This window comes from Schistocerca gregaria, chromosome 2, assembly GCF_023897955.1.
Source record: "Schistocerca gregaria isolate iqSchGreg1 chromosome 2, iqSchGreg1.2, whole genome shotgun sequence".
Classification (NCBI taxonomy): domain Eukaryota; kingdom Metazoa; phylum Arthropoda; class Insecta; order Orthoptera; family Acrididae; genus Schistocerca; species Schistocerca gregaria.
The window spans coordinates 988,367,839-988,393,457 of record NC_064921.1 but is presented as its reverse complement, the minus strand read 5'-3'; the positions used below and the strand labels follow the sequence as shown (position 1 = coordinate 988,393,457).

At 43.2% G+C, this 25,619-nt stretch overlaps 1 protein-coding gene across 1 annotated transcript in view; it reads left to right on the top strand.

The window, feature by feature from the left end:
• The window catches only part of LOC126335480 (Golgi apparatus protein 1), a 130,443-nt gene that overhangs the window by 66,327 nt on the left and 38,497 nt on the right, over positions 1–25,619 (top strand). Inside the window, exons 11-13 of the mRNA XM_049998799.1 lie at positions 7,373–7,558; positions 10,795–10,995; positions 16,050–16,169. Of these exons, the coding sequence (XP_049854756.1) occupies positions 7,373–7,558; positions 10,795–10,995; positions 16,050–16,169 (507 nt within the window). The remainder of the gene's footprint in view (positions 1–7,372; positions 7,559–10,794; positions 10,996–16,049; positions 16,170–25,619) is intronic.

The window sequence follows — 25,619 nt, the reverse complement described above, 5'->3', positions numbered from 1 at the left end:
AAACTGAGGATGCTGTCAGAATGCAAGCAGAAGGCATCAAGTTGGAACAATTTGCAGCTGGTTGCACCCAGAGTGTTCAGTAGCCACTGGCAAAGCCTTCTCCAAATCTCGTCCGAGACACCCCAACAAACATGCCAAGTACACACAGGCATTCTTTATTGATCTGGATGCTAGTTCCTTGAGGCGCTCCATTTCCTGCCTAACTTTAGAGTTCCCAGTGATTAACATATACACGCTTCACACTTGTCTGGAATGGACAGGAAAATTGGCCTAGGTCCAACATGAGAGACCCCCCAGGGGCCCACAGTCCCTTTTGTAAGTAAGTGTGTGGTGCGCATGGGGCCCCGAGCTATTGCAGTATCCTTCCTTTTTCCAGATTGCATTACCGTCCCTGTTCCTCTCCTCCCTGTTCTTGCTTCTTTCCCCCTACCCCCTCCCTTCCCTCTTGGTGTACTTCTTTATATCAACCTGGCTATACTCCCAGCCTTGTTTTGGTATGTGCTATTGTTTAGTTTGATATTTCCCCTCTCCTTTTTGGCGTTCTTGGTCTCATTGGGGTTTGACCTCCATTTCAAACATTTTTCGTTCAGTGTGATCCATTTGGGGATGAAGTCCCAACCTAGTTTCCATGGCGCAGGCTCCTCCCTCCTCCCCTCTCTTTTCCCCTTGCACTCTGGCCCCCTCCCTGCTAGGTCACCAGCACGGTAGCCAGTTCGTGTGGTGGGGCTGTTAAGTACCCACTTGGCTGAGCCCCCTGACAACACAGGGGTCACACTGCAAGTACCTGAGCTGTTAACACCTCGTGTATGTCAAGGAGTCGATGCTCATCACTCTGGGCCATCAGAACTTCCGGCAATAGCTGCCGTGCCAGATGGCCCTTGCTGTAGCTGGGTGGCGCCCAGTGGGCGAGCCCCTGGTCGGAGTGGGTGGTACTAAGGTGGATGCCTTGCACATGAAGCGACAAAAGCGTCAACATCCTGGCCATTCTGTGGCCGTCTCTACGAGTGATAGAAGACATGACACTCCTTCTTCTGAGCCTTCGGCCATCCCCTCCCTGACCTTCCCCTGGGAAGAGGGTCAAGCTCGCCGGCTTGGGTTGAAACCTTTCGCTCAGTACCTGGTTTGTACCAAGGCAGATGGCAAAAGTTTTGTCATGACCAAGCCTTTGTTTTACGTGAAGACAATTGAAGATAAGTATGGCGAAGTGAAATCCTTGAGTGAAATGCGGTCCGGTTCTTTGCTCATAAAGACAACTTCTGCTACCCAGTCTGACGCCCTGCGTATTTGTGACCATCTCGGTGACATCCCAGTCTCCGTCGCATCCCGCCAATCTTTAAACTCAGTACAGGGCATCATTGGCCACTAGGATCTTCTTCTTCAAACTGATGAGGAGCTCCGTGCAAACCTCGAGCGGCGAGGAGTTAGATTTATCCACCGTGTACAACGAGGTCCTAAAAACCACCACACCGATACAGGTGCCTTTATCCTGGCCTTCAAAGGGGATACCCTCGCAGAGGAGATCAAGGTGATGGTGTATCGATGTGATGTAAAACCTTACGTTCCACCACCGATGAGATGCTTTATATGCTTACAGTTTGGACACGTCTTCCCACTGCACCCATGATCCCCTCTGCAGTGACTGTGGGCACCCCCTCCATGAGGGGAGTGCCTGTGCTCCCATGCCAGTGTGCATAAATTGTAGTGTGCAGCATCCTCCACGCTCGCCACTGTATGTATGTCAAAGAACGACGGATTCGAGAATACAAGACAGCTCAACGTACCTTCACTGACACTTGTCGAAAGTATGACCGGCTCCATCTCGTACCTGTAACTTCTACTTTTGCTTCAGTTATGTCCATTCTCCCTCCTACCCCTTCCTCTTCCCAGTCTTCCATTTGCCCCACACCTTCCTCCTCACCTCTCTCTCCCACACCTCTTCCCCTTCTCCCTCCTCATCAGTGCCCACACCCACACATTCAGGTGCTGCTCCCCCTCCCCCACTAGAGAAGTCCTCCCCTTCGTCAGCATCCACCGGTGCTGGAGCTCCCTCCTGGGAGTACTCTCACCCCCCCCCCCCCCCCCCCCCGCCCCTGCCTCTGCCCCCAAAGGCGATCTGCAGCTCCACATCGGCCACGTAATCCACGGCCGGTGGGCACCAAGATTTGCCAAGTGTAATCTGTACCTGACCTCACTGCAGTCTGCCCTTCTCTTCCTTCACTAGAGAAGAAGCAGAAACACAAGAACAAGGGCAAGGCCCTTCTCGTACCCCCTGAGGTGCCGCCTTCCTTTCCTCTGGCCAATGAACCAACTGAATCTGACCCCACCTATATGGACATTACCCCCCATTCCTATCGATGACAGATGGCGACTCGGCAGTGTGACCGGTTCTGGTCCATTTGCTTCCCCTTTGGGTACCAGCTTGAGAATTCTCCAGTGGAATTGTAATAGATATTTGTGTCTCACCTCCCCGAGTTGCAACCCCTTCTTTCCTCTTACTCTGCTGCTTGTATTGCTCTCCAGGAGACCCATTTTGTCACCCACACTTTGTGGGTTCCACACTTTCTGTCGGAACCAAAGTGGCCCCTTGCGGGCTTCTGGTTGTGTTTGTACCTTGGTCTACAAGGACTGTGTTAGTAAATGGGTTCCCCTCCATACCACTCTGGAAGCCATTGCTGTCAGGGTCCACTTGGCCTATCCAATCACAATCTGTAATCTCTACCTCCCGCCTGGCAGGCCGCCCACATCCCTTGCCCTAACCACCCTTCTTCAACAACTGTCTTCTCCCTTCTTGGTTCTAGGGGATTTTAATGCCCACAACCCTCTTTGGGGTAGTCACACAACTACTGCCCTGGGCAGGACAGTTGAAGCTATTCTGGCAGTGCTTGACTTCTGTCCACTAAACACCGGCACTCCCACACACTTTAGTGTGGCACAAGGCATTTTCTCTGCCATTGACCTCTCCATCTGCAATCCCGGCCTTCTTCCCTCTGTTCAGTGGGGTGTCCACGATGACCTATGTGACAGCGATCATTACCCGATTGTTTTGAACTACCTTCAGTGTATCTTGCTCCATCACACTCCCAGGTGGGCCTTTTTAAAGCCAATTGGGGTGCCTTCTCCTCCGCTACCATCCCTCCTGTACTACCACACAGCAGTATTGATGAGTCTTTACAGACTTCGACTGCCACCATCCTTCCCGCAGCTGTTTCAGCCATCCCTTCTTCCTCGCGTTTCCCTGTCGGAATATGGTCCTTTGGTTGACTCCAAAAATCGCTGTGGCCATAAAAGACTGCTGCCGTGCTCTTCAACACGCGGCGCCCTTCTGCTGCTCTCCTTCTGGCCTTTAAACGATTCCGTGCCTGGGCCTGCCACATAATCAAATTTCAGAAACTGATTTGCTGGAAACGATTTGCGGCTGCCGTAGGACCACACACCCTCTCTTCACAAGTCTGGGCAAAACTCAGGCGAATTTTTGGCTGTCGTCATCCCACCGGCATTGCAGGAATTTCTGTGCATGATGTTGTCCTTACCCATCTGGACTTTGTCACAGAGCATTTTGCTCAACACTTTGACCAAGCCTCTGCATCAACTCAGTAACCGCCCACATTCTTCCTCCTGGAAGAGCACTCGGAATGACTGCCTTTGTCTTTTGTTTCTCACTGTGTGGAGCATTATAATGCTCCATTTAGTGAGTGGGTATTCGCCAGCACCCTCGCCCTTTTCCCAATAACGGCACATGGACCAGATCGGAAACATAACCAAATGCTCCAACACTTATCGGTGGCTGGCCACCGTCGTATACTGACCCTTTTCAATCGTCTGGAGTGAGGCGGTATTTCCTACCCAGTGGGAGGAAAGCATTGTTATTCCGGTGTTGAAGCCTGGGAAGCCACCTCTTCAGTTGGATAGCTACTGTCCAATTAGCCTTACCAACACCCTCTACAAGTGGCTGTTTAGGATCCTAGAATCCTGCGACCTATTGTCATCGACACAAGGTGGTTTTCGCTGTGACCGCTCTACAGTGGATAACTTGGTCCACCTGAAGTCTGCTATCCGGTCGGCTTTTGCCATCGGCAGCACCTCAATGCAGTCTTCTTTGACTTGCATAAAGCTTATGATACCACCTAGTGCCACCACATCCTCCCAGCCTTCACGAATGGGGCCTTCGTGGCACTCTGCTCATTTTTATCCATAACTTTCTTTCTTGTTGCTCTTTCTGGGTCCAAGTTGGTTCCTCCTACAACACTTCCCATCACCAAGAAAATGAGGTTCCACAGGGTTGCGTGCTAAGCATCCCTCTCCTTCTCATAGCCATAAATGGACTGATTACGTCTGCTGGGCTGACAGTGTCCCCCTCTTTGTGTGCTGTCGAGTTTTGTATCTATGTCACTTCCTCTGTTATGGGCACTGCAGAACGCCGTCTACATGGGGCAATCTAACGGGTGCAATCGTGGGCTCTCTCCCATGGTTTTCAGTTTTCGGTGGCTAAGTCATGTGTCATGCATTTCTGCCATCGCTGTACAGTCCATCGCCATATGGACCTGTTCCTTGATGGACAGTCCCCCGAGATGGTGGACACCCATCACTTCTTGGGGCTGGCCTTCGATGCCCGGTTGACATGGCTCTCTCATCTTTACCAGCTGAAGAGGACATGCTGGTTAAATCTCAGTGTTCTTAGAGGTCTGTGCAATACCACCTGGGGTGCAGACTGCTCTATTCTTCTGGGATTGTACAAAGCACTGGTCCAGTCTCGTTTAGACTATGGGAGTCCTGTCTATGGTTCTGCATCACCATCCACCATTGTGGGGTATGACTTGCGACTGGTGCCGTCTGGACTAGTCCTGTGATTAGCCTTCTCGCAGAGGCAGGGAGTCCACCGCTGCAAGTTTTGCACCAACGACAGCTGATACCTTACGCGCTTCTCATTTGCTGCACCCTAAAGCACCTTAATTATGGTCTCTTTATCCAGACGTGGAGATCAACCTCCCACGGCGGTGGCCACGATGTGGGCTTACCATGGCTGCCTGCTTTCAGTTGCTCTTTTCTGGGCTCCAGCATTTCTCTTTAATGACTACTTTCTCCACTCATGCACGTACCCCTCCATGGTGCGTCTCTCAGCCACAGCTCTGTCTTGATCTCTCCATAAATTCAAAGGATTCTGTCCCTCCAGAGGCCCTCCACCACCAATTCTACTGTCTCCTCAGTTCATTCCAGGGTTCTGAAGTGATTTATACTGATGGCGCCATGGTTGCTGGTCACGCTGGTTAAGCTTACACCTATGCAAGATATGGAACTTCATTCCTTGCCAGATGACTGTAGTGTTTTTACTGCAGAATTGCTGGCCATCTCGTGCACACTGGATCCTGTCCACTTCTGCTCAGGACTGTCTTTCACTATCTGTAGTTACTCCTAGAGCAGTTCGCAAGTTATCGGTCCATGCTTCCCTCGCCACTCATTGGTCATAGCTATCCAGGACTCCCTTTCTCTCCTTGATCAACGTGAATGCCCAGTGGTTTTCATTTGGACCGCAGCCCATGTTGGGATCCGTGGCAATGAACTTGCTGATTGACTGGCTAAATTTACTACTAACATGCCATCTCTTGCTATTGACATTCTGGTAAAAGACCTTGCTCGGCATTACATGTCAGATTTTGGGACTTTGGAATGCAGAATGGCACACACTTTCTTCGCCGAACAAGCTCAGGGGAATTAAGGATTCTACAACTACGTGGCGGTTCTCCTTACTTGCCTCTTGTAAAGCCTCTGTCATCCTTTGCCGGCTCTGCATCTGCCATACTTGGCTGACTCATGGTTATCTCCTCTGTCATTGTGAGTCGATGTTGAGTGTGGTTCACCTCTTATTGGACTGTTCAGACTTAACTGCCCTGCGACGGACTCTTAGCTTTCCTGACTCGCTACCTCTGCTGTTAGCTGACAATGCCTCAGTGGCTGATCTTGTTTTACGGTTTCTTCGTAACTTTTTTTTTAATCACTTTAATGAAGGGTGGGACCTTCAACCTTATCGGTGGATGGAGGGGTGGCAGGCCGTCTTGCTCCCTCCCTCGCACCGATTGGACTGGCTTTCAGTGGACTTGGTGGTTCACCCCCTCCCTCTGCCTTCCCACTCCTTTCCTTATTGGGTCTGTTTTATCTTGAGTGTCTATCTTGTCTACCTGTGCTTCTTCCTTTATGCTCCTGCTATTTGTCACTTTCTTTCCCTCCTCTCTTCTTCTGCCTTCTTCCTTCCTTCTCTGTCAATTGTTTGTAATTTTATGGCCATTGTAGTAGTTCCCTCTTATAGTGTGAGGTTTTCAGTTTGTTATTTCAAGGTCAGAGGGACTGATGACCACGTAGTTTGGTCCCTTCTCCAGTCCAACCAATGAACCCAACAAGAGAGACATCCTGTGCTGGCTCAAAAGTGTTATCAACATTGAGTAGCACCTCGTACCTGTTGCTAAGCCATAAGGAGCCAGCCATACTACCAGTTCCCAGTTTTGCCATCTGGCCAGAGATATGTGAACCAATCACTGTCTGCCACTCCCAGGTTTCATCACTAGTGCCCAGTGCAGCCGCAGCCTTGAGCAGTAGCCAGGAACGTGTCAATTATAGCCAATGTAGCTTTCGACTGTTTATGACAGTGACCAATTCTCTGTCTCCATACATAAAAAAACATCCCCTATCCTTGTTGTGCTGTGTATAAAACTATATAAAATTTCATAAATACAAACAGAGCAGCTAGGACTAATGGAGAAGAAAAAAAGACCTCAACAAGAGAGAAAACTTCCAGGCTGTGGCACTGCTGAAGTTGAGATTTCCACAAAATATAAATGAGAAGAATAAACAAACACTAAAATCTGCTCTGCTAAATTTGCACTATACACTAAGGTTGCAAAATACACGTGCTCTCAAATCAAAAATAAATTACACTACTGAAAATAGTTGTATCAACTGTCACCTTTCACTAGAAACACAGCATACATAAAACCTGAAACTCTAAATAGAAATGCAAGCTCTAATTATCAAGTAACAGTAATAAGTCAGATAAAAACACAGGGAATATTCACTTCATTATGGAAGCTCATGCGACAAGCACTAAACTGAACCCTGTGTACAACACAAACTGTTGCTGCTGTTTGCTCCTTTCACCTGGGCAGTTGGGCATATAGAATCTGGCAAAATAGATTTATTTTGTAAAAGATGAAATTATACAACTTTATTGTGTGCTGTAGAAACTGTTATGCTGACTATCTTTATAATACTTACAATGTTTTTCTATCAATACAGTCACCATATTGACTACTTGTAAGTTGATCTTGTCATTTACATTGTTTATTCAAATGTTTTACTTACACATTTATATTTTCATTTGTAGACTTTGGAATGCCTTCAAATAAACAAGGATAAACTGTCAGATGGATGTCACATGGTTATTTTCAATGTAGAACGCCAAGAACTACAAGATAGCTCTGTCGATTATGCACTTATCACAACTTGCAGACATATGATTAATCAGTTTTGCCATGGTGAAGATCCTTCACAGGCGTTGATCTGCCTTAAGGTAATTTATGTTGTTTAAGATTAATATTTCATCTCACACAATTTCTGACAGTCACTACTAAAAAAATAGGTTTAATAAATTGGGCAAATAATTATGTAAATATTTACTGGTTGGAACTCTAAAGCTTGTGTTAGATGTCAAATAAATGAGAGAACAATAGTTTAAGCCATGCTAGGGGTAAACTGCCCAGTATACTAGCAGACCTTTAGGAAATATCGTACACCTATTGACTATTTTACGAGGCAAATATATTCTCCACATACATCTTAGGTGATGCCAGAACAGACCAACAGTGTACTGTGTCGACACCAGAAGCTAAAGAGCAATTCTGACATCTACGTCTACATCTGTACTGTGCAAATCACACTTAAGTGCTTGGCAGAGGGTTCATCGAACTGCCTTCACAAAAATTCTCTATTATTCCAGTTTCAAACAATGCACGGAAAAACAGACACTTATATCTTTCCATGTGAACTCTGATTTCTCTTATTTTATTATGATGATCATTTCTCCCTATGTAGGTCATTGTCATCAAAATATTTTCACATTCGGAGGAGAAAGTAGGTGATTGAAATTGTGTGAGAAGATTTCGCTGCAATGAAAAATGCCTTTGTTTTATTGTTGTCCATCCCAAATTCTGTATCGTGTCCATGACACTGTGTCCCCTATTTTGGGATAGTACAAATGTGCTTATCTTTGAACTTTCTCAATGACCTCCATTAATCGTATCTGGTCGCAATCCCAGACTGCTCAGCAGTTATCTAAAAGAGGATGGACAAGTCTAGTGTAGGTAGTCTCTTTAGTAGATCTGTTACATTTTGTAAGTGTTCTGCCAATAAATGCTATTTGGTTTGCCTTCCCCGCAACATTTTCTGTGTGTTCTTTCCAATTTAAATTGCTTGTATTTGTAATTCCTAGGTATTTAATTGAATTTATGGCCTTTTTATTTGGCTGATTTATCATGTAAATGAAGTTTAACAGATTCCTGTTAGCACTCATGCAGATGACCTCACACTTCTCATTATTTAGGGTCAGTTGCCAGTTTACACACCATTCAGATATCTTTTCTAAATCATTTTGCAATTTGTTTTGATTCTCTGGTGAGTTTACTAGACAATAAATGGCAGCATCCCTTCCTGATAGCACTCAACTCTTCATGTGAGTAAAGAGCTAATTAGTGTTTCACAAGAACAATGTTTTCTAAATCTGTGTTTCAATCGACCATTCTCTTCGAAGTAATTCATAATGTTTGAACACAATATATGTTCCAAACTCATGCTGCATGTTAATGATATGGGCTTGTAATTTAGTGGATACAGGAAAACCTCAAGGAGGGAGTGATAAAGATTTCTTGACCTACCTTTACTTTTACCATGATAAAAAATAATCAAGTGACATGCAAAAGGTTAAGAAAATTTTATTTAAACTGATTATACATATATACAAGACAATGCCATTTTATGATATAAAAAAAGTTTCAATTGTGGTTCTCTTTCTGCTTCTGAATGTAAACTAGCTTCCTATTCATCAAATAGTCCATATTTATAATGCTACGTATCAAAGGTTCTCTGTACAAGAAAACAGAATATTCGCGACTTTCTTGAACAAATACCAGAGAGAATAACGTACCGATATCACTAGACTGGCCGCGACTTTTCTCATAGGTATGTGTTAGCCATCTATGTGCCAGAGAGAAACATTAAAATACGATGACGTGGATGCACATGCTACATAGGACATGCTACATAGGAAAGTACAACTACTCGATAACTTGATTCAGTTGAGTCAACTGATGAAAGAAACGAACAAATAACGTGCGGGCTGACTGGTGGGGGCTGTGCGGGTGGCAATGCAGGCAGCCCGAGAAGCGGTTGGGGCACGCATTCTGCGCGCACCCCATATGTATCCGCCACTCGACCTGTGCAACTTTCCAGTCTTTGGGTATGCATTTTTCATCGAGCAAGCAGTTTATTTTAGATGATCTTTCGCTCATTCATTTATCATAACGCAGGCATAAGTGATTGTGGGGTAAGCAATAGCAGTTTGCAGTTACATGACATTTGAAAGAAAGTTCTTTTCTGAATTCATCATCATGTCGGAATCAGAGATCAAGCACTAGTCATTATTTTCCATGACGTAGGAAATGGCTGGACAGCAGTTAGCCATCTAGAATATCAGCATCTTGACATTGCTAAAAAATTTGTGGATGTTGTTTAAGGTGATCCACTTCTAGATACCAAAGCAAGAGGAGGGGGTAAGGGAATGGGTTTTCCTTGCTGTAAGAGACCCTTCTTTAATGAAGAATACATGTGCTTGTTATACTATTTAAAAAGTTTCCATTCATCCCATAATTTTGGTGCTATAAACTCCATTCCATAAATGATATGTACTGATTGCAAATCTCATCTTTCGGTACTATTTCCAACTATCTCTATCAAATGTAATTCAGTTGCCAGTTTGCTTTACAGTGTCATTAATCCACTGTCATTGCCTTATGCCAAATATGAAATTCATTTGCAGCACCTGTGATGTGACACTGTTACAGTCCATCTCAGTGAAAAGTATTGTGTTTCCCTGTATTTTTGTTTGTAATTACTTACCTTAAAATTTGTTATGGGTGTTAATGATTCAAATGACATGTTTCTGTTTTAAAAAAGATGTGATTTCTGCCCTCTTGTTGCCCTTAAAGTGCTTGTTACTGTAAGACATTGTTTATTTATGCACACACAGACTTTAAGTACTGTTAATAATTTTGTTTTTAATTTATTTGTTTAGTTAAGTGATTTACCCATATAAACATAAAGACTTCTAGTTGTAATAAAAAAATACAAAAATTTTCACTGCAGAGACCTATGTCTCATTCTCCTTTGTTGGATTTAACAAATTTTTCCTTTTTATAGATGTGTAGCTTGACAGTTATTGTGTTATATTAAATGACTGTTTTACAGTTCTGTGTTATTAATGTTACAGTAACGTTTCTATACCTGTTGTATTTATCTATATAAGTTGGCTGTGTTGTTATTGTTCACAAGGCACAATGTTTAATTTAAAGATACCCAAGTTCTGTGTCACGTCCTTAGGTTAGTTAGGTTTAAGTAGTTCTAAGTTCTATGGGACTGATGACCATAGATGTTAAGTCCTATAGTGCTCAGAGCCATTTGAACCAAGTTCTGTGTTGCTGCTGCTGTTTTTTAGTGACACACGCTCTCTCTCTCTCTCTCTCTTTCAAATTACAGAGGTACAAGGATGATCCAACATTTGATTCAAAATGCAAATCCATTGTAGTTCGCAGAATGATTGAACAGAGTTCAGACTATCGCTTTAATCCACTGCTGCAGAAAAGTTGTCGAATGGATATATCCAAATTTTGTGCAGACATTGTTGCCTCTGAAAAGGAAGAAAAGGAACTAAATGGGAAAGTTGTAAAATGTCTAAAAGTAAGTGACCACATGAATCCAATGTTTTTCTATATATAAATAAATATTCCTCATTATTAATTATTGCCTCATCTAAGGAGATGTTGCCATTTGGCGTATTAATTTCTTATTTTGGAGGTCATGGCACTATTTAGGGTAATGATGTGGTCTCTCTCTCTCTCCCTCTCTCCCCCTCTCCCCCTCCCTCTCTCCCTGGCAGGAATGGAAAGTAAGTCAGTTTTATTTTTTATCATCATTTATGACAAATTTTGCCAATAGATTGCACTTACTTTTAGGAACTGTTACGCCTGTGATTTGGATCACATAACAGATTACATATTTCATTTAAATAGGCTGTTCTGAACATGTGACGTTCACCTGCTTTATTTCTTTGTTTGTTCTCCTCAGCATTGACGTACTGTGTTGCTATACTGGCTGAAAAATGGGGGCGGGGGGGGGGGGGGGGGGGGGTTGAAAGTCAAACACAGACTACTTTAAATGATGTAGTTGATGGGTGCACATTTGCGTTTCACAGTTGTTTACTTTTATTTTTCACGTCCGCTCCCCTCCCCCCCCCCCCCCCCCCCTCCCAATATACACATTTAATATGGCCAGTGCACTACTGTTTATTTTCGATAAGCCTCATTAATAGTTTGCAGATGAACATCCACATACTGCTACAATAGTTTAACAATGAACATCTGCAAGCAGTAAAAACCTAACCACACATTTCTGGAGGAATAATAAGGTATGTAAGGAACAAACACAGTCATTGTTCCAACACACGGCTTAAGTGTGTTACACTTCTTTCACAGATACATTGTTGTTGATCTAACCAGTACAGGTTTCTCGTCTGAAACTTGGCCATGGACTGACACTCTCGCGACCAGAAATCGGGCCCATATATATCCTCACAATAATAGGTGCTGGAACTACACATCGTTTCACATTTAATTTACAGAAATTACAGTTAAAACTTAATGCATTAAATTAACTGAATACATAAAAAAATTAGTTCCTTTTAACAGTTTCTTTTACTTCAAGGGTTAGGCCAAATTATTTGTTTAAATGATGAAATTAACAAATATCATTACACAAACAAGACTTTTGACAAAATTGTTAGTTACTTTGGAATCAATTAAGGGCTGGCTTTGCTAACATGTTTTTGAATAGAGCCAAATAGATCCTTTAAAATTATTATTTGTTCCCAAATGTTTATAATTAGTACAGAATTTATATTTGTTTATAAGTCAACAATAGAATTGAAGTTATGAAACAATTACTGATTTCACCCTATAACAAAAGATATTAACTAGGAATAGTCACTTGTGTTATATTCTTTAAAACTGAGGGCCAATCTTTCTCTTTTATGAAAATGCAAATTATACTCACATATGTTAATGGTGATTAATTAAAAATAATTTTTAAAAAACGAATTTAAGGAGGCAGATGGCAAAACAAGAGGGAAAGTAAAAATATCCCAGCTTGCTTTGTCCCAAACACAAATCTATAATAAGTACTAGTCACCTACTCACACTTTGCATGGGTAACATTAAGCATCTACAACCAGACAACTTGTCTGGTGAAGCAGTAATAGATAGTGTACACAAACGTTCCCTCTGAATTGTTCTAACTATAAGTGAAAATTATTTCAAAATCCCCACAGAATTTCCTCAAATTAGCATTCACTTACAGGCAGAAAAACACGACATGGGACTTCAAATTAGTAATGTGTATAGATTATTGCAATATTGATAAATGTGCTCATGGAACTTTATTTTCTGTCAGGTAGGGACACAGAATATTCATTGTAATAAAATTATCTCTGGTTGATAAATTACTATATTAAGCTATGTCATTGTTTAGGGAATCCAACAATGGAAAATCTGGAATATAACAATATTATGAAAAGGATAGTTGCTACTCATCATGTAGTGGAGATGCTGAGTCACAATAGGCACCACAAAAAGACTGTCACAGAATGAGCTTTTGGCCAACAAGGCCTTTGTCGAAAATACACACACACACACACACACACACACACACACACACACACACACAAGACCACAGTCTCTGGCAGCTGAAGCCAGACTCAGCACCTCCGCTTATAGTGTGTAGCAATTTTATATTATTATTTATGGCATCCATTTGAATCAAACAGTGGATATTTTAGGTCTCCAAAAAGATTGTAGTAGGTGAGCATAAAACTTGGTACGTTATTCCGTGATTCATCACTCCACACAATGTTTTTCCACTGTTCAATTGTCCAATGTTTACGCTCCCCTTACACCAAGCGAAACATTGTTTGGCATTTACCAGCATAATGTGTGGGTTATGAGCAGCCGCTCAACCATGAAATCCAAGTTTTCTCACCTCCTGTCTAAGTGTCATAGTACTTGCAGTGGATCCTGATGCACTTTGGAATTCCTGCGTGATGGTCTGGATAGAAATCTACCTATTACACATTATGACCGTCTTCAGCTGTCTGCAGTCTCTGTCAGTCAACAAATGAGGTTGGCCTGTATGCTTTTGTGCTGTACATGTCCATTCACGTTTCCACTTCACTATCACATTGGAAACAGTGGACCTAGAGATGTTGAGGAGTGTGGAAATCTCGTGTACAGACATATGACACAATTGACACCCACCAATCACCTGACCATGTTCGAACTCCATGAGCTTCACAAAGCACCCCAATCTGCTCTCTCATGATGTGTAATGACTACTGAGGTTGCTGCTATGGAGCTTCTGGCAGTAGGTGGCAGCACAATGCACCTAATATCAAAGACATATGTTTTGGGATGGGGGGACACGTCCGGATACTTTTGATCACATAGTGTACGTTACAGAGTTGAGCAAGAGGAGTAAATTTTAATTAAATGATATTCACAGTAAAGTCACGTCAAGCTCCTCACTGATGAATATCTCATCATACTATGTCAGGTCTGCTCGGTCACCCCACAAATCCACCACCACAAGGAATTTGTCGTATGCAGTGTCTGGTTTTAATGTTGCTTACAAGAATTTTGTGTAAAGCTCCTTTGGTAGTTTTCCTGACTTTGAGCCAGTAAGGATTACGTTGTTATATTCTTCTTCTAACTTCTTGATGGTATCAGCAACTTTAGGACCAAATTTATTGGCAAGCTCTTACATACACACAAATACAATGGGTAACAGTTTCCCTGAAGCAGTTGAACTTTGTTGCACTCTATAAGAGTGGAAGGTTTTGGAGAGATTGTGTCTTTTCACTAAAGCATGGGTTGTACCCTTGTAATCCAGGGTCGTGTTATACGTTGATTCATACAGGCATCCAGTCTGGTTGGCGTTAATTACATAATCAAGATTTAAGTTTGGCATTATACATCTCATCTGTATACAAAACTTCTCTGCTGTTTCCACTGTTTCGTTCGAAGATGCAACATGATTTTTTGCTGATGAATTTTGTGATTTTTTGCTGTCTTATTGAATTTTTATGTTTGAAGGATGCCATCCATGTGTCACTAGCAATAAACCAAAATTTTTCTGACAAATAAGGGATGCGACTGCCATTGTTCATTATTGTAATGTTCTGCTTGTCACTTGTTCACGACAGCTTCATGCATCCTAAGATCTTTCCCATGCTTGAGTTAATGAATGCAATTTTGTCTTTTCTAGTGCCACCTTGTTATATTTCTTTCCTCCAGATTTGAAGATAATTCATTTGGGTGAGCATTAGCAAAGTCAATCACTTTCTTCCTGTACTCAAGGAGTCCAAAGTATGAGAAGTATCGTAATCATCACTGTTCACATTTGTACTTGAAAATGAAACCTGTTAGAAATAAAATAGAACTGCATACAATAAAAGCACGTGTGTGTGTGTGTGTGTGTGTGTGTGTGTGTGTGTGCGTGTGTGGGGGCGCGCACGCGCGCGCAGAGGAGTGCGCATCAAATTGCTGAATTTCCAGTCTGTAGACTTAGCTGAAACATCCCTCTCTGTCTACACAAAATTCTTGAAAGGGCGTTTTCTCTTTTCCTATGGCTCACTCGGGTGAGATATCCAAGGAAATTGAAAGGATCGTCTAGCTGCTTCTACTCTCACAGTTTGAGCCATATCTGTCAGACCCATCCTGTGCCCTTCACATGTCAGTCACCTGCAACGAGATGCTGATCATCGAAGTATAGAGGATATAAAATGTTAACTGCCAATGGCAAGAAAAACAAAGAAAGGGAATTTGTTAATATCAAATACAAATTCAAATGTTAGGAAGTCTTTTTTGAAAGTATTTGTGTAGAGTGAAGCCATGTGTAGAACTGAAACGTGGATGATAAACAGTTTGGACAAGAACAGAATAGAGACTTGTGCTACAGAAGAATGCTGAAGATTAGATGGATAGATCATATAACTAATGAGGAGATACTGAATATAAATGGGGAGAGAAGAAATTTGTGGCACAAAAACAGATTCAGAAGGATATAGGTTGGAGTAGTTAATACAGAGGTGAAGGGACTTGCACAGGATAGAGTATCATGGAGAGCTGCATCAAACTAGTCTTCAGACTGAAGACCACAACAGCAACATGATAATGGAAAGTCATGGTTGAGTATTAATGATTTAGGAGTGAAAAAGACCACTCACCAATAGTAGAAGTGCTGAGTGATTGCTAGCTTTCATTCTGTTTTGTGCACCTGTCAAAGTTTTCATTTCTTCCCCTCCCCTCTCCCCCCTCATTACAGCAAGAACAAACATGATTTATAGAACATAGTACTTCATAGATCCAACATAAGATACCACGATGTACAGGTTGCGTGTAGCACTGAACACATTGAATGGACAACATTAATACAGGTTACGGAATAAACTGAGTGCTCATTTGCGATTGCTTTAATAATACTGTTTCCTCGGAGAATCACCAGCGCGTGCCAGGTGGCCTCCATTTTAGAAGTGGCTGGTTATGTTATTAACCAATGGCCTTTTTATTTTTACATATTTTGCACATTTTGTTTTATTCCAAAAGTTTTCTTGATTAAGTATCATTTTGTGGATGTTAATGTATTGTTTTCCTTTGAATTATTTGTAATCAGACTTGTTTTAACAGGTGAAATTTCGGGAACAGAAGCTGAGTCAAGATTGTGAGTCTGAAATGACTAACATACTTCGTGAAGCTGCTTTGAACTACAGACTGAACCCTCTTCTTGCAACCATGTGCAGAAAGGAGGTAAGATCATCACAGACAATGAGCTTTTCTTTTTGAATGGTGCGCCTAATAATGCAGAATGTACAATTAACATTTTTATAGCGATCAGCATTTGTTACTTGTCAGCCAGAGGCTCCTGAAATAAAAAATTAAAATATATCCATTTGAGATGCAGAAAAAAAGTAGAATACCTTCCTTTTGGTAACACAGATGTCAGCAAATAGAAAATTATGATATAAACTCTCTTCAGTGACCTTGAGTTAGTGAATGTTGTTGAAAGATCCTAGCCAACAGTAGTAGAGCTTATTCAAGCGCACAAAGCTCACAATATGCAGAGAAGAGACCCCTACTGGAAGAATAACATAGAAATTAGAGGAAGTGTATGCTGTAAATAATACAAGTATTCAAAGACAAAAGTGCCTACAACTTGTGGAAATTGTATACCAAATCTTTGAGCAGAAAGGTATATGCTAATCCACTTTTATTATGAAAAATATTTTCAGTTGAAATTAACTGTGATGACAATGATGTTGAATCACATATTAACATTATTATTGATTTATTGGATGAGCTGAAATTTTGAAGTTAGTTAATTAAATGAACTGTCATCAATGACAGAATATGTCTGGCATGTGGTTAAGTGGAAGCATCGAAGTAACAATCACGTCTGAGCTTGTTTGGGCCAAAGAACAAACACACACACAAAATTTTGTGTGTGTATTTGTGTTTTTTAATTGTGCCTATCTACCAGCGCTTTATATATAGAGGGAAACATTCCACGTGGGAAAAATATATCTAAAAACAAAGATGATGTGACTTACCAAACAAAAGCGCTGGCAGATCGATAGACACACAAATATACATACAAAATTCAAGCTTTCGCAACCAATGGTTGCTTCTTCAGGAAAGAGGGAAGGAGAGGGAAAGACAAAAGGATGTGGGTTTTAAGGGAGAGGGTAAGGAGTCATTCCAGTCCCGGGAGCGGAAAGACTTACCTTAGGGGGAAAGGAGGACAGGTATACACACGCACACATATCCATCCGCACATACACAGACACAAGCAGACATTTCCACGTGTGTGCGTGTGCGCGTGCGCGTATACTCATCCTTTTTTCCCCCCCTAAGGTAAGTCGTTCCGCTCCTGCGATTGGAATGACTCCTTACCCTCTCCCTTAAAACCCACATCCTTTCGTCTTTCCCACTCCTTCCCTCTTTCCTGACGAAGCAACTGTTGGTTGCGAAAGCTTGAATTTTGTGTGTATATTTGTGTGTCTATCGATCTGCCTGCGCTTTCGTTTGGTAGGTCACATCATCTTTGTTTTTAGATATCTTTTTCCCACTTGGAATGTTTCCCTCTAGAAACATTCCACATGGGAAAAATATATTAAAAAACAAAGATTCCATGACTTACCAAATGGGAAAGCGCTGGTAGATAGGCACAAAAAAACACATTCACACTAAATTTCAAGCTTTCGCAACCAACGGTTGCTTCATCAGGGAAGAGTGAAGGAGAGGGAAAGATGAAAGGATGTGGGTTTTAAGGGAGAGGGTAAGGAGTCATTCCAATCCCGGGAGCGGTAAGACTTACCTTAGGGGGAAAAAAGGACAGGTATACACTCTCGCTCGTGTGCGCTCTCTCTCTCTCTCTCTCTCTCTCTCTCTCTCTCTCTCTCTCTCTCTCTCTCTCTCTCTCACACTCACACTCACACTCACACTCACACTCACACACACACACACACACACACACACACACACACACACACACACACACACACACACAGATATAAAGACACAAGCAGACATATTTAAAGTCAAAGAGTTTGGGCAGAGATGTCAGTCGAGGTGGAAGTGCGGAGGCAAAGATGTTGTTGAATGACAGGTGAGGTATTAGTGGCAGCAACTTGAAATTAGTGGAGATTGAGGCCTGGTGGATAACAGGAAGAGAGGATATATTGAAGGGCAAGTTCCCATCTCCAGAGTTCGGATAGGTTGGTGTTAGTGGGAAGTATCCAGATAACCCGGACGGTGTAACACTGTGCCAAGATGTGCTGGCCGTGCACCAAGGCATGTTTAGCTACAGTGTGATCCTCATTACCAACAAACACTGTCTGCCTGTGTCCATTCATGCGAATGGACAGTTCGTTGCTGGTCATTCCCACATAGAAAGCATCACAGGGTAGGCAGGTCAGTTGGTAAATCACTTGGGTGCTTTCACACGTGGCTCTGCCTTTGATCGTGTACACCTTCCGGGTTACAGGACTGGAGTAGGTGGTGGTGGGAGGGTGCATGGGACAGGTTTTACACCGGGGGCGATTACAAGGGTAGGAGCCAGAGGGTAGGGAAGGTTGTTTTGGGGATTTCATAGGGATGAACCAAGAGGTTACGAAGGTTAGGTGGACGGCGGAATGACACTCTTGGTAGAGTGGGGAGGATTTCATGAAGGATGGATCTCATTTCACGGCAGGATTTGAGGAAGTTGTATCCCTGCTGGAGAGCCACATTCAGAGTCTGATCCAGATCCGGTAAGTATCCTGTCACAAGTGGTGCACTTTCGGGGTTCTTCTGCGAGACGTTCTGGGTTTGAGGGGATGAGGAAGTGGCTCTGGTTATTTGCTTCTGTACCAGGTCGGGAGGGTAGTTGCGGGATGCGAAAGCTGTTTTCAGGTTGTTGGTGTAATGGTTCAGGGATGCAGGACTGGAGCAGATTCGTTTGTCACGAAGGCCTAGGCTATAGGGAAGGGACTGTTTGATATGGAATGGGTGGCACTGTCATAATGGAGGTACTGTTGCTTGTTGGTGGGTTTGATGTGGACGGATGTGTGAAGCTGGCCATTGGACAGATGGAGGTCAGTGTCAAGGAAAGTGGGATGGGATTTGGAGTAGGACCAGGTGAATCTGATGGAACCAAAGGAGTTGAGGTTGGAGAGGAAATTATGGAGTTCTTCTTCACTGTGAATCCAGCTCATGAAGATGTCATCAATAAATCTGTACCAAACTTTGGGTTGGCAGGCCTGGGTGACCAAGAAGGCTTCCTCTAAGTGACCCATAAATAGGTTGGCATACGAGGGGGCCATCCTGGTACCCATGGCTTAATTGTTGGTATGTCTGGCCTTCAAAAGGGAAGAAGTTGTGGGTCAGGATGAAGCTGGCTAGGTGATGAGGAAAGAGGTTTTAGGTAGGGTGGCAGGTGATCGGCGTGAAAGGAAGTGCTCCATTGCAGCAAGGCCCTGGACGTGCAGGATATTCGTGTATAGAGAAGTGGCACCAATGGTTTCCGGAGGTAACAGACTGGGTAGGGATTCCAGGCGTTCGAGAAAGTGGTTGGTGTCTTTAATGAAGGATGAGAGACTGTATGTAATGAGTTGAAGGTGTTGATCTACATAGGCAGAGATACTTTCTGTGGGGGCTTGGTAACCAGCTACAATGGGGCAGCCGGGATGTTTGGGTTTGTGAATTTTAGGAAGTAGGGGTGCGAGGTGTCTGCTTGTGTCTGTATATGTGTGGATGGATATGTGTGTGCGTGCGAGTGTGTACCTGTCCTTTTTTCCCCCTAAGGTAAGTCTTTCCTCTCCCTCTTCCTTGAAACCCACATCCTTTCATCTTTCCCTCTCCTTCCCTCTTTCCTGACGAAACAACCGTTGGTTGCGAAAGCTTGAAATTTTGTGTGTGTGTGTTTTTTTTTTTTTTTTTTTTTAATTGTGCCTATCTACCAGCGCTTTTCCGTTTGGTAAGTCATGAAATATATATACGGTGCATGCTATACTAAGTCCACATACTAATCTGAGTTCAGTCCATGCAGTGTAGTTGTTTCACGTAGAGTTGTCATCCCCCCAAAGAGCGTCCATTGATAAAGAACCAGCAGGTGGTGCTTGGTGGTCTGCAGAAGCCACCACCAGGAGAAGAGGCAGGTCTGTGTCCATAGGTGTCACTGCAGAAGGACGAAGCAGGATGACGGTCAGTGGAAGATGCTGGAGTCACCACAGTACCGGAGAGTCTGCAGGTGGCTGCTGACGAGGATGGAGGAGGCAAAATTGATTTCGATGGAACTGCAGAAGTCTGTGGGCAGAGGCCATAGTATACATAATTTATCTGTGGCAGGTGAGCAGGCCGCGATCATCTTGCAGGTCAAGGTTCGGTAGCACCCAAACTGATGTTCCTGCAACAAGCTGCCCACTAGGAAGGGAGAGGCCTCAGGGATGACATGTACTGGGGGTGGGCACATTATATCTAAGAGGGTGTGTGAGGGTCGCCATGCAGCCAGTCTGCTGGCATGACCCTGCAAAGTCTGACCGGATATGCACACAAGGCTCCATAGTGTCTGGAGAGGTAGAAAACTGCTGGGGAGGTGACAGGCTGTACACTGACAGACCATTTCCACAATGTTTGAGTCAGTGTTTGGGGAGAACACATGTTGACACTTCAGACTTTTCATTTGGGAGATGCCCCTATGGGCACTGTGGAGGAGCCACAGAACTCACAGCTGAAAGAGGAAGGTACAGGATGTCACAGTGGCCTTGTCAGAGGCCTAAGATAGAACTCCTTGGTTTAGGAGTAGTTGATGCCATCATGACCAGTAGGTAGGAAGCTTGGGCCTGGGAGGAGTGTCTGGCCTTCCGTGTTGTACTATGTGAACGAGACAGTGTAACATCAGATTCTTGTAGATGGTGGGTAGACATTATGTTGAATTCAGATCTAATGAAGCTGGAGACCATAATTCATGTCGATTGAAGGCTGTGCTGGGTCCCATCGGGAATCAGGGCAGTGTGAATGGATTTGCAAGTAATGTTGCTGCTCGATAGTGGATAGAATAATGAAAGCTAGACAAGTATAGTGCCCAGCACTGCAGGCAATGGATGGTCCACTCTGGTAAACAATGGTTGGGGCCAAAGGCAGTGAGCAATGGGCAATGATCTGTGAAAAGATGAAATTTATGTCCATAAAGGAATAATTTAAATTTCTGAACTGCATAAATCATAGTGAAGGCCTCACACTTACTGGAAAATAGCATTTCTGAGTAGTAGACAAACTCTTAGAAGCATGTGCATAGGGCACTCAGTGCTGTCGGGCTACTCGTATGACATGATTGCGGTGGTACTGTGGAGAAAGATGTCAGTTGCTACGGCTATAGGCAGAACAGCAGTGTATGTTGTCAAACGCAGTGCCTCCTTAAGGCAAGCTATTAAAGCCTGAAAAACTAGTTGGGCATTCCATGCCAAGTAGTCTAACTTCAGAAAATGTGCCTGCTTGACTGACCAATTTTCTTTAAATTTTTTGTGAATGTTCAGACTTGTTCTCAGTAAACATTGGTAAAGTTTTACTTTTGCCAATCCGATACTTGTAAAGGTATAGTCATTTGTTTTACCCCAAATCACGGCAGGGTTTCAATAGGCATTCACCTGTGGCAGGTTCTGTCGGAAGTTCACAGTGTTGCTCTTTCATGGTGCACTCACACGGATGACAACACACTGATAATGCATGCAGCTTTCAAATGTGCGCACATTACTTCATTCCTCTTCCCTTGGAGAACAGCTTGGATTCTAGATGTGTCTTCCTCTGCGAGACTCTGACTGAGATGATGTGCTTAAGGTTGGAAGTACTTGGGGCATGGGCAGTGTCACAGTCCGCCTTCTTGTTTCAACACATACAGTAGGATGGGTGAGCTTGGCGTGTGCTCCACGTCCATATCAGGCCCAGGGCCTGGTGGTGGTGGTGGTGCCCACACAGTCAGTGGCTGAGGCGGAAGAGATAGCTACAAGTCACACAGACTGTCGTGGCTACATCTGTGTTGCAGCAGGAGTTGCCCAGTTGTTCACGTGCAGGCACAAGTGGTCGTAATCACGTGCACAGAGGCCCTCCTCCATACAGACATCGCAGAGATGCAGCCACAGCATTGGGAGATATGACGGCAGGAATCCATTTTGGGTGATGAACAAACCTGCATGCACAGGCTGGAAATGGGACGGTGGCTGCATGGGTTGGTCTCCCTGGCTGGGCCACAGGAGAGAGCAGAAGCATCCAGGGTTGACACCCGTGGAGCAGTTCGTTGGGGCTGTTGTCACCGCACAGCATTAACAGATAGGAAGATCCAAGGCAACGTCAGATGGGGACCAAGTCACATACTTTTTCATTTGCATTTTGAATGTCCTAACTAGCCTTTTTTGCCTCACTGTTGGACTGAAGATGGAAGGGCGGGATGCAAATGTGGCAAATCCCGTGGGCATTGCAGGAGGTCGTAAACTCCGATGACACAAACTGAGGGCTGTTTTTAGAGACCAGCATTGCTGGAAGTCCTTCGATGTAAAACATTTTTAAAGGTTACAAAGGTTGCAGGGGCCAATGTTGACAGGCACTGAACAACATATTGAAACTGAGAGAATGCATCAGTTACTATTAGCGAGTATGCATTAAAGAAAGGGCTGGCAAAATTTATGTGGAGACAGTCCCAGGCCTGCAGAGATTGTGGCCACGGAGACAACGCTGCCCACGGGGCAGCTTGCTGCAATGTGGATTGAGAACATGCTGTAACCAAACGAGTAATGTTTCCTTCAAAACCAGGTCAAAAAACATGATGGTGGGCTAACACCTTAGTGCGTGACACCCCACCAGTGATCAACGTACAGCAATTGCTGGATCTCCGAATCGAGAGCCAAGAGAACCACTATGTGACGAGCTGAATAGTCCATATGTGACAGAGTAACGATGCCGAAACACACAGTAGTTACAGAGTGAGTTAGAAGTTTGCAATGGAGGTGCCTCAGGTCAGCCACGTTGTACACTGTATATCACTTTCCATAAAATCGGATTGGTAGCACTACTCTGCGCAACCAGAGGGCTAGTTATTAGAAAACGAAAGACAGTTAGGTGACTGCATTCATCAATGTGGAAACAGAGTAACTCCTCCTGATCAAAAGCTCAGTCTGGACTGACCGGAAGATGGGAGAGTGCGTCAGCATTCATATGTCGAAGCCTGGGGCAGAAGTGAATCTCATAGTTGTACCAAGAGAGGAAATGCGCCCAGTGTTAAAGGTGATGCGTTGCTTTGTCTGACAACAACACTAAACAGCGAAACTAACATCTTCCGATCCATGATGAGATGGAATTTTAGAACATGCAGGAAAACATGAAACTTCTGTAAGGCATAAACAATGGCGAGGGCTTCTTTCTCGATTTGTGAATATCTAATCTTAGCTGAATTAAGCATCTTTGACGTGGATGCAATAGGCAGCCTGGAGCCATCAGAATATTTATGAGCGAACACTGCCCCTGCCCATTCTGGGATGCATTCGTTGCTAACACCAAATTTGACCCGGTTGGTATGTTATGAGGTAAGGTGCAGATTGAAAAATAGACTTCAATTTGGAAAATGCAGTTTCACAAGCCTGTGAACAGTGGAAAGATGTCCCATTATGCAGCAAGGCATGTAACAGCTGTGCAGTTGGTGCCACCCCTTCAAAAACTGATTATAATGAGCTGTCTTACTTTTAAAAAAACACGGAGTTCCTTGACCAACATAGGATGCGGAAGAGCCACAATGGCAGAGACGTTATGACAAAGAGGTTCGATACCAGCACTAGAGACTTTGAACTCAAAATAAGCAACAGAAGGTTGAAAGAAACGGCACGTTTCCAAATTGCAAATACTGGAAAATTCAGATTGTAAAGAGTCGGGTTGTGTATAAAGCTCTTGATAGAGATGAGATTAACTTCATCGGAAGTTGTAAACCCTAAAAGGTTAAAGGTGTCAAAGCCAAACAAATTTTCAGTGCTTGTGTTTTTCACCACCAAAAAAGTTAACAGAGGAACCACAGTCTAAGTCTGAGAAACTACCTAATATCGGAATGCTTTGTTTATTGTGTGTGACTAATGCACGTGACACTGGCGCTGAAGGGTGAGAACCCAAGTCCATGTATGTTTGCAAGCTGAGTAATGACACGGCGGCTCCAGTGTCAACTTCTGTGTACAAAACGTTGTCATCTATAAAAAGCTTATTGGGTGCAATGAAGATGGCCGATACACAATTAACGCCCATGTCATGCAATAGACTGTTGGAATTTTGCATTACAAACAGAAGCAATGTGGCCCATTTCATTGCATTGGCCGCAAATGGCCCACTGCTTAGGACAATCCAGCCTGTCGTAAGCAAAAAAAAAAAAACGTGGCAGACAAGAGGGAAGCATGGAATGCTTGTGTTGTTTATTACTGGGCTTGCTGCTGCTACTGTGGTCATGGCTGCCACAGTGAATTGACCCGGCCGCCATGTAGTTTTGCTCATGTGCAGACTACTGCCACTATATCGTTCTCCTGTGAACTGTCCGACAAACGACAGGGGGAAGTGATTCGAACTTCTGCAACCTTACACTACAATTCAATTTGAGTGCCCTCAGCTCTCGAAACCTCAAACGATTGTTCAGTAATCAGAATGTCAGAGAGGGAGGGGTTTCCACATTGAATGCCCTAAAAAACAACAAGGTGAAGGAGGTCTGAAAATGGGTATATTCCAGTGGTATTCAGACATATTTTATTACACTCTACAACTGTTTAGTGCTGTATGCGGAAAATAGTATCAAAAGCCGTGATGACTGGGAAATATGTCTTCCTGAGAAAAACTGTAAATAAGTAGTCTTACAAAATTATTTTTATAAAAAAATAGTTGAATAAGGAAACAAAGAAAAAGAATAGTTTTTTCGTTTGTGGCTCTAATAATGTGAGATAATCGCATTTGAAAAGTTAGGGTTTTTTTTTTGTGTGTGTGTGTGTGTGTGTGTGTGTGTGTGTTAATCAAAATTTCTTCCCAAACAATCCTATCAGTCACATCATCTGACTGGCAGTGAAGTTTTTCTCATGACATTCTATTGCAAATTAATGAACCCTGTAAAAATTGAAGTAACTTACAGCAAACATAAACTTAGGAGACTAAGAGAGACCTGTTCTAGATTTGTTCTCTGACACTTGTAGATCCTGTGTAAAGAAACCCTTACTAGCCATTGTAAATGATGTTTTTCACAAAATTATTAAGTGGTTCTCAGCAAACGGACTCTCTTTAAATTTTGATAAAACACAGTATATACAGTTCCGTACAGTAAATGGCACAACTCCAGTAATAAATATAGACTTTGAACAGAAGTCTGTAGCTAAGGTAGAATTTTCAAAATTTTTAGGTGTGTTCATTGATGAGAGGTTAAACTGGAAACAACACATTGATGGTCTGCTGAAACGTCTGAATTCGGCTACGTATGCTATTAGGGTTACTGCAAATTTTGGTGATAAGAATCTCAGTAAATTAGCTTACTATGCCTACTTTCATTCACTGCTTTCGTATGGTATCATATTCTGGGGTAATTCATCGTTGAGTAGAAAAGTATTCATTGCTCAAAAACATGTAATCAGAATAATTGCTGGAGACCACCCATGGTCATCCTGCAGACATCTATTTAAGGATCTAAGGATCCTCACAGTATATATATTCACTTAT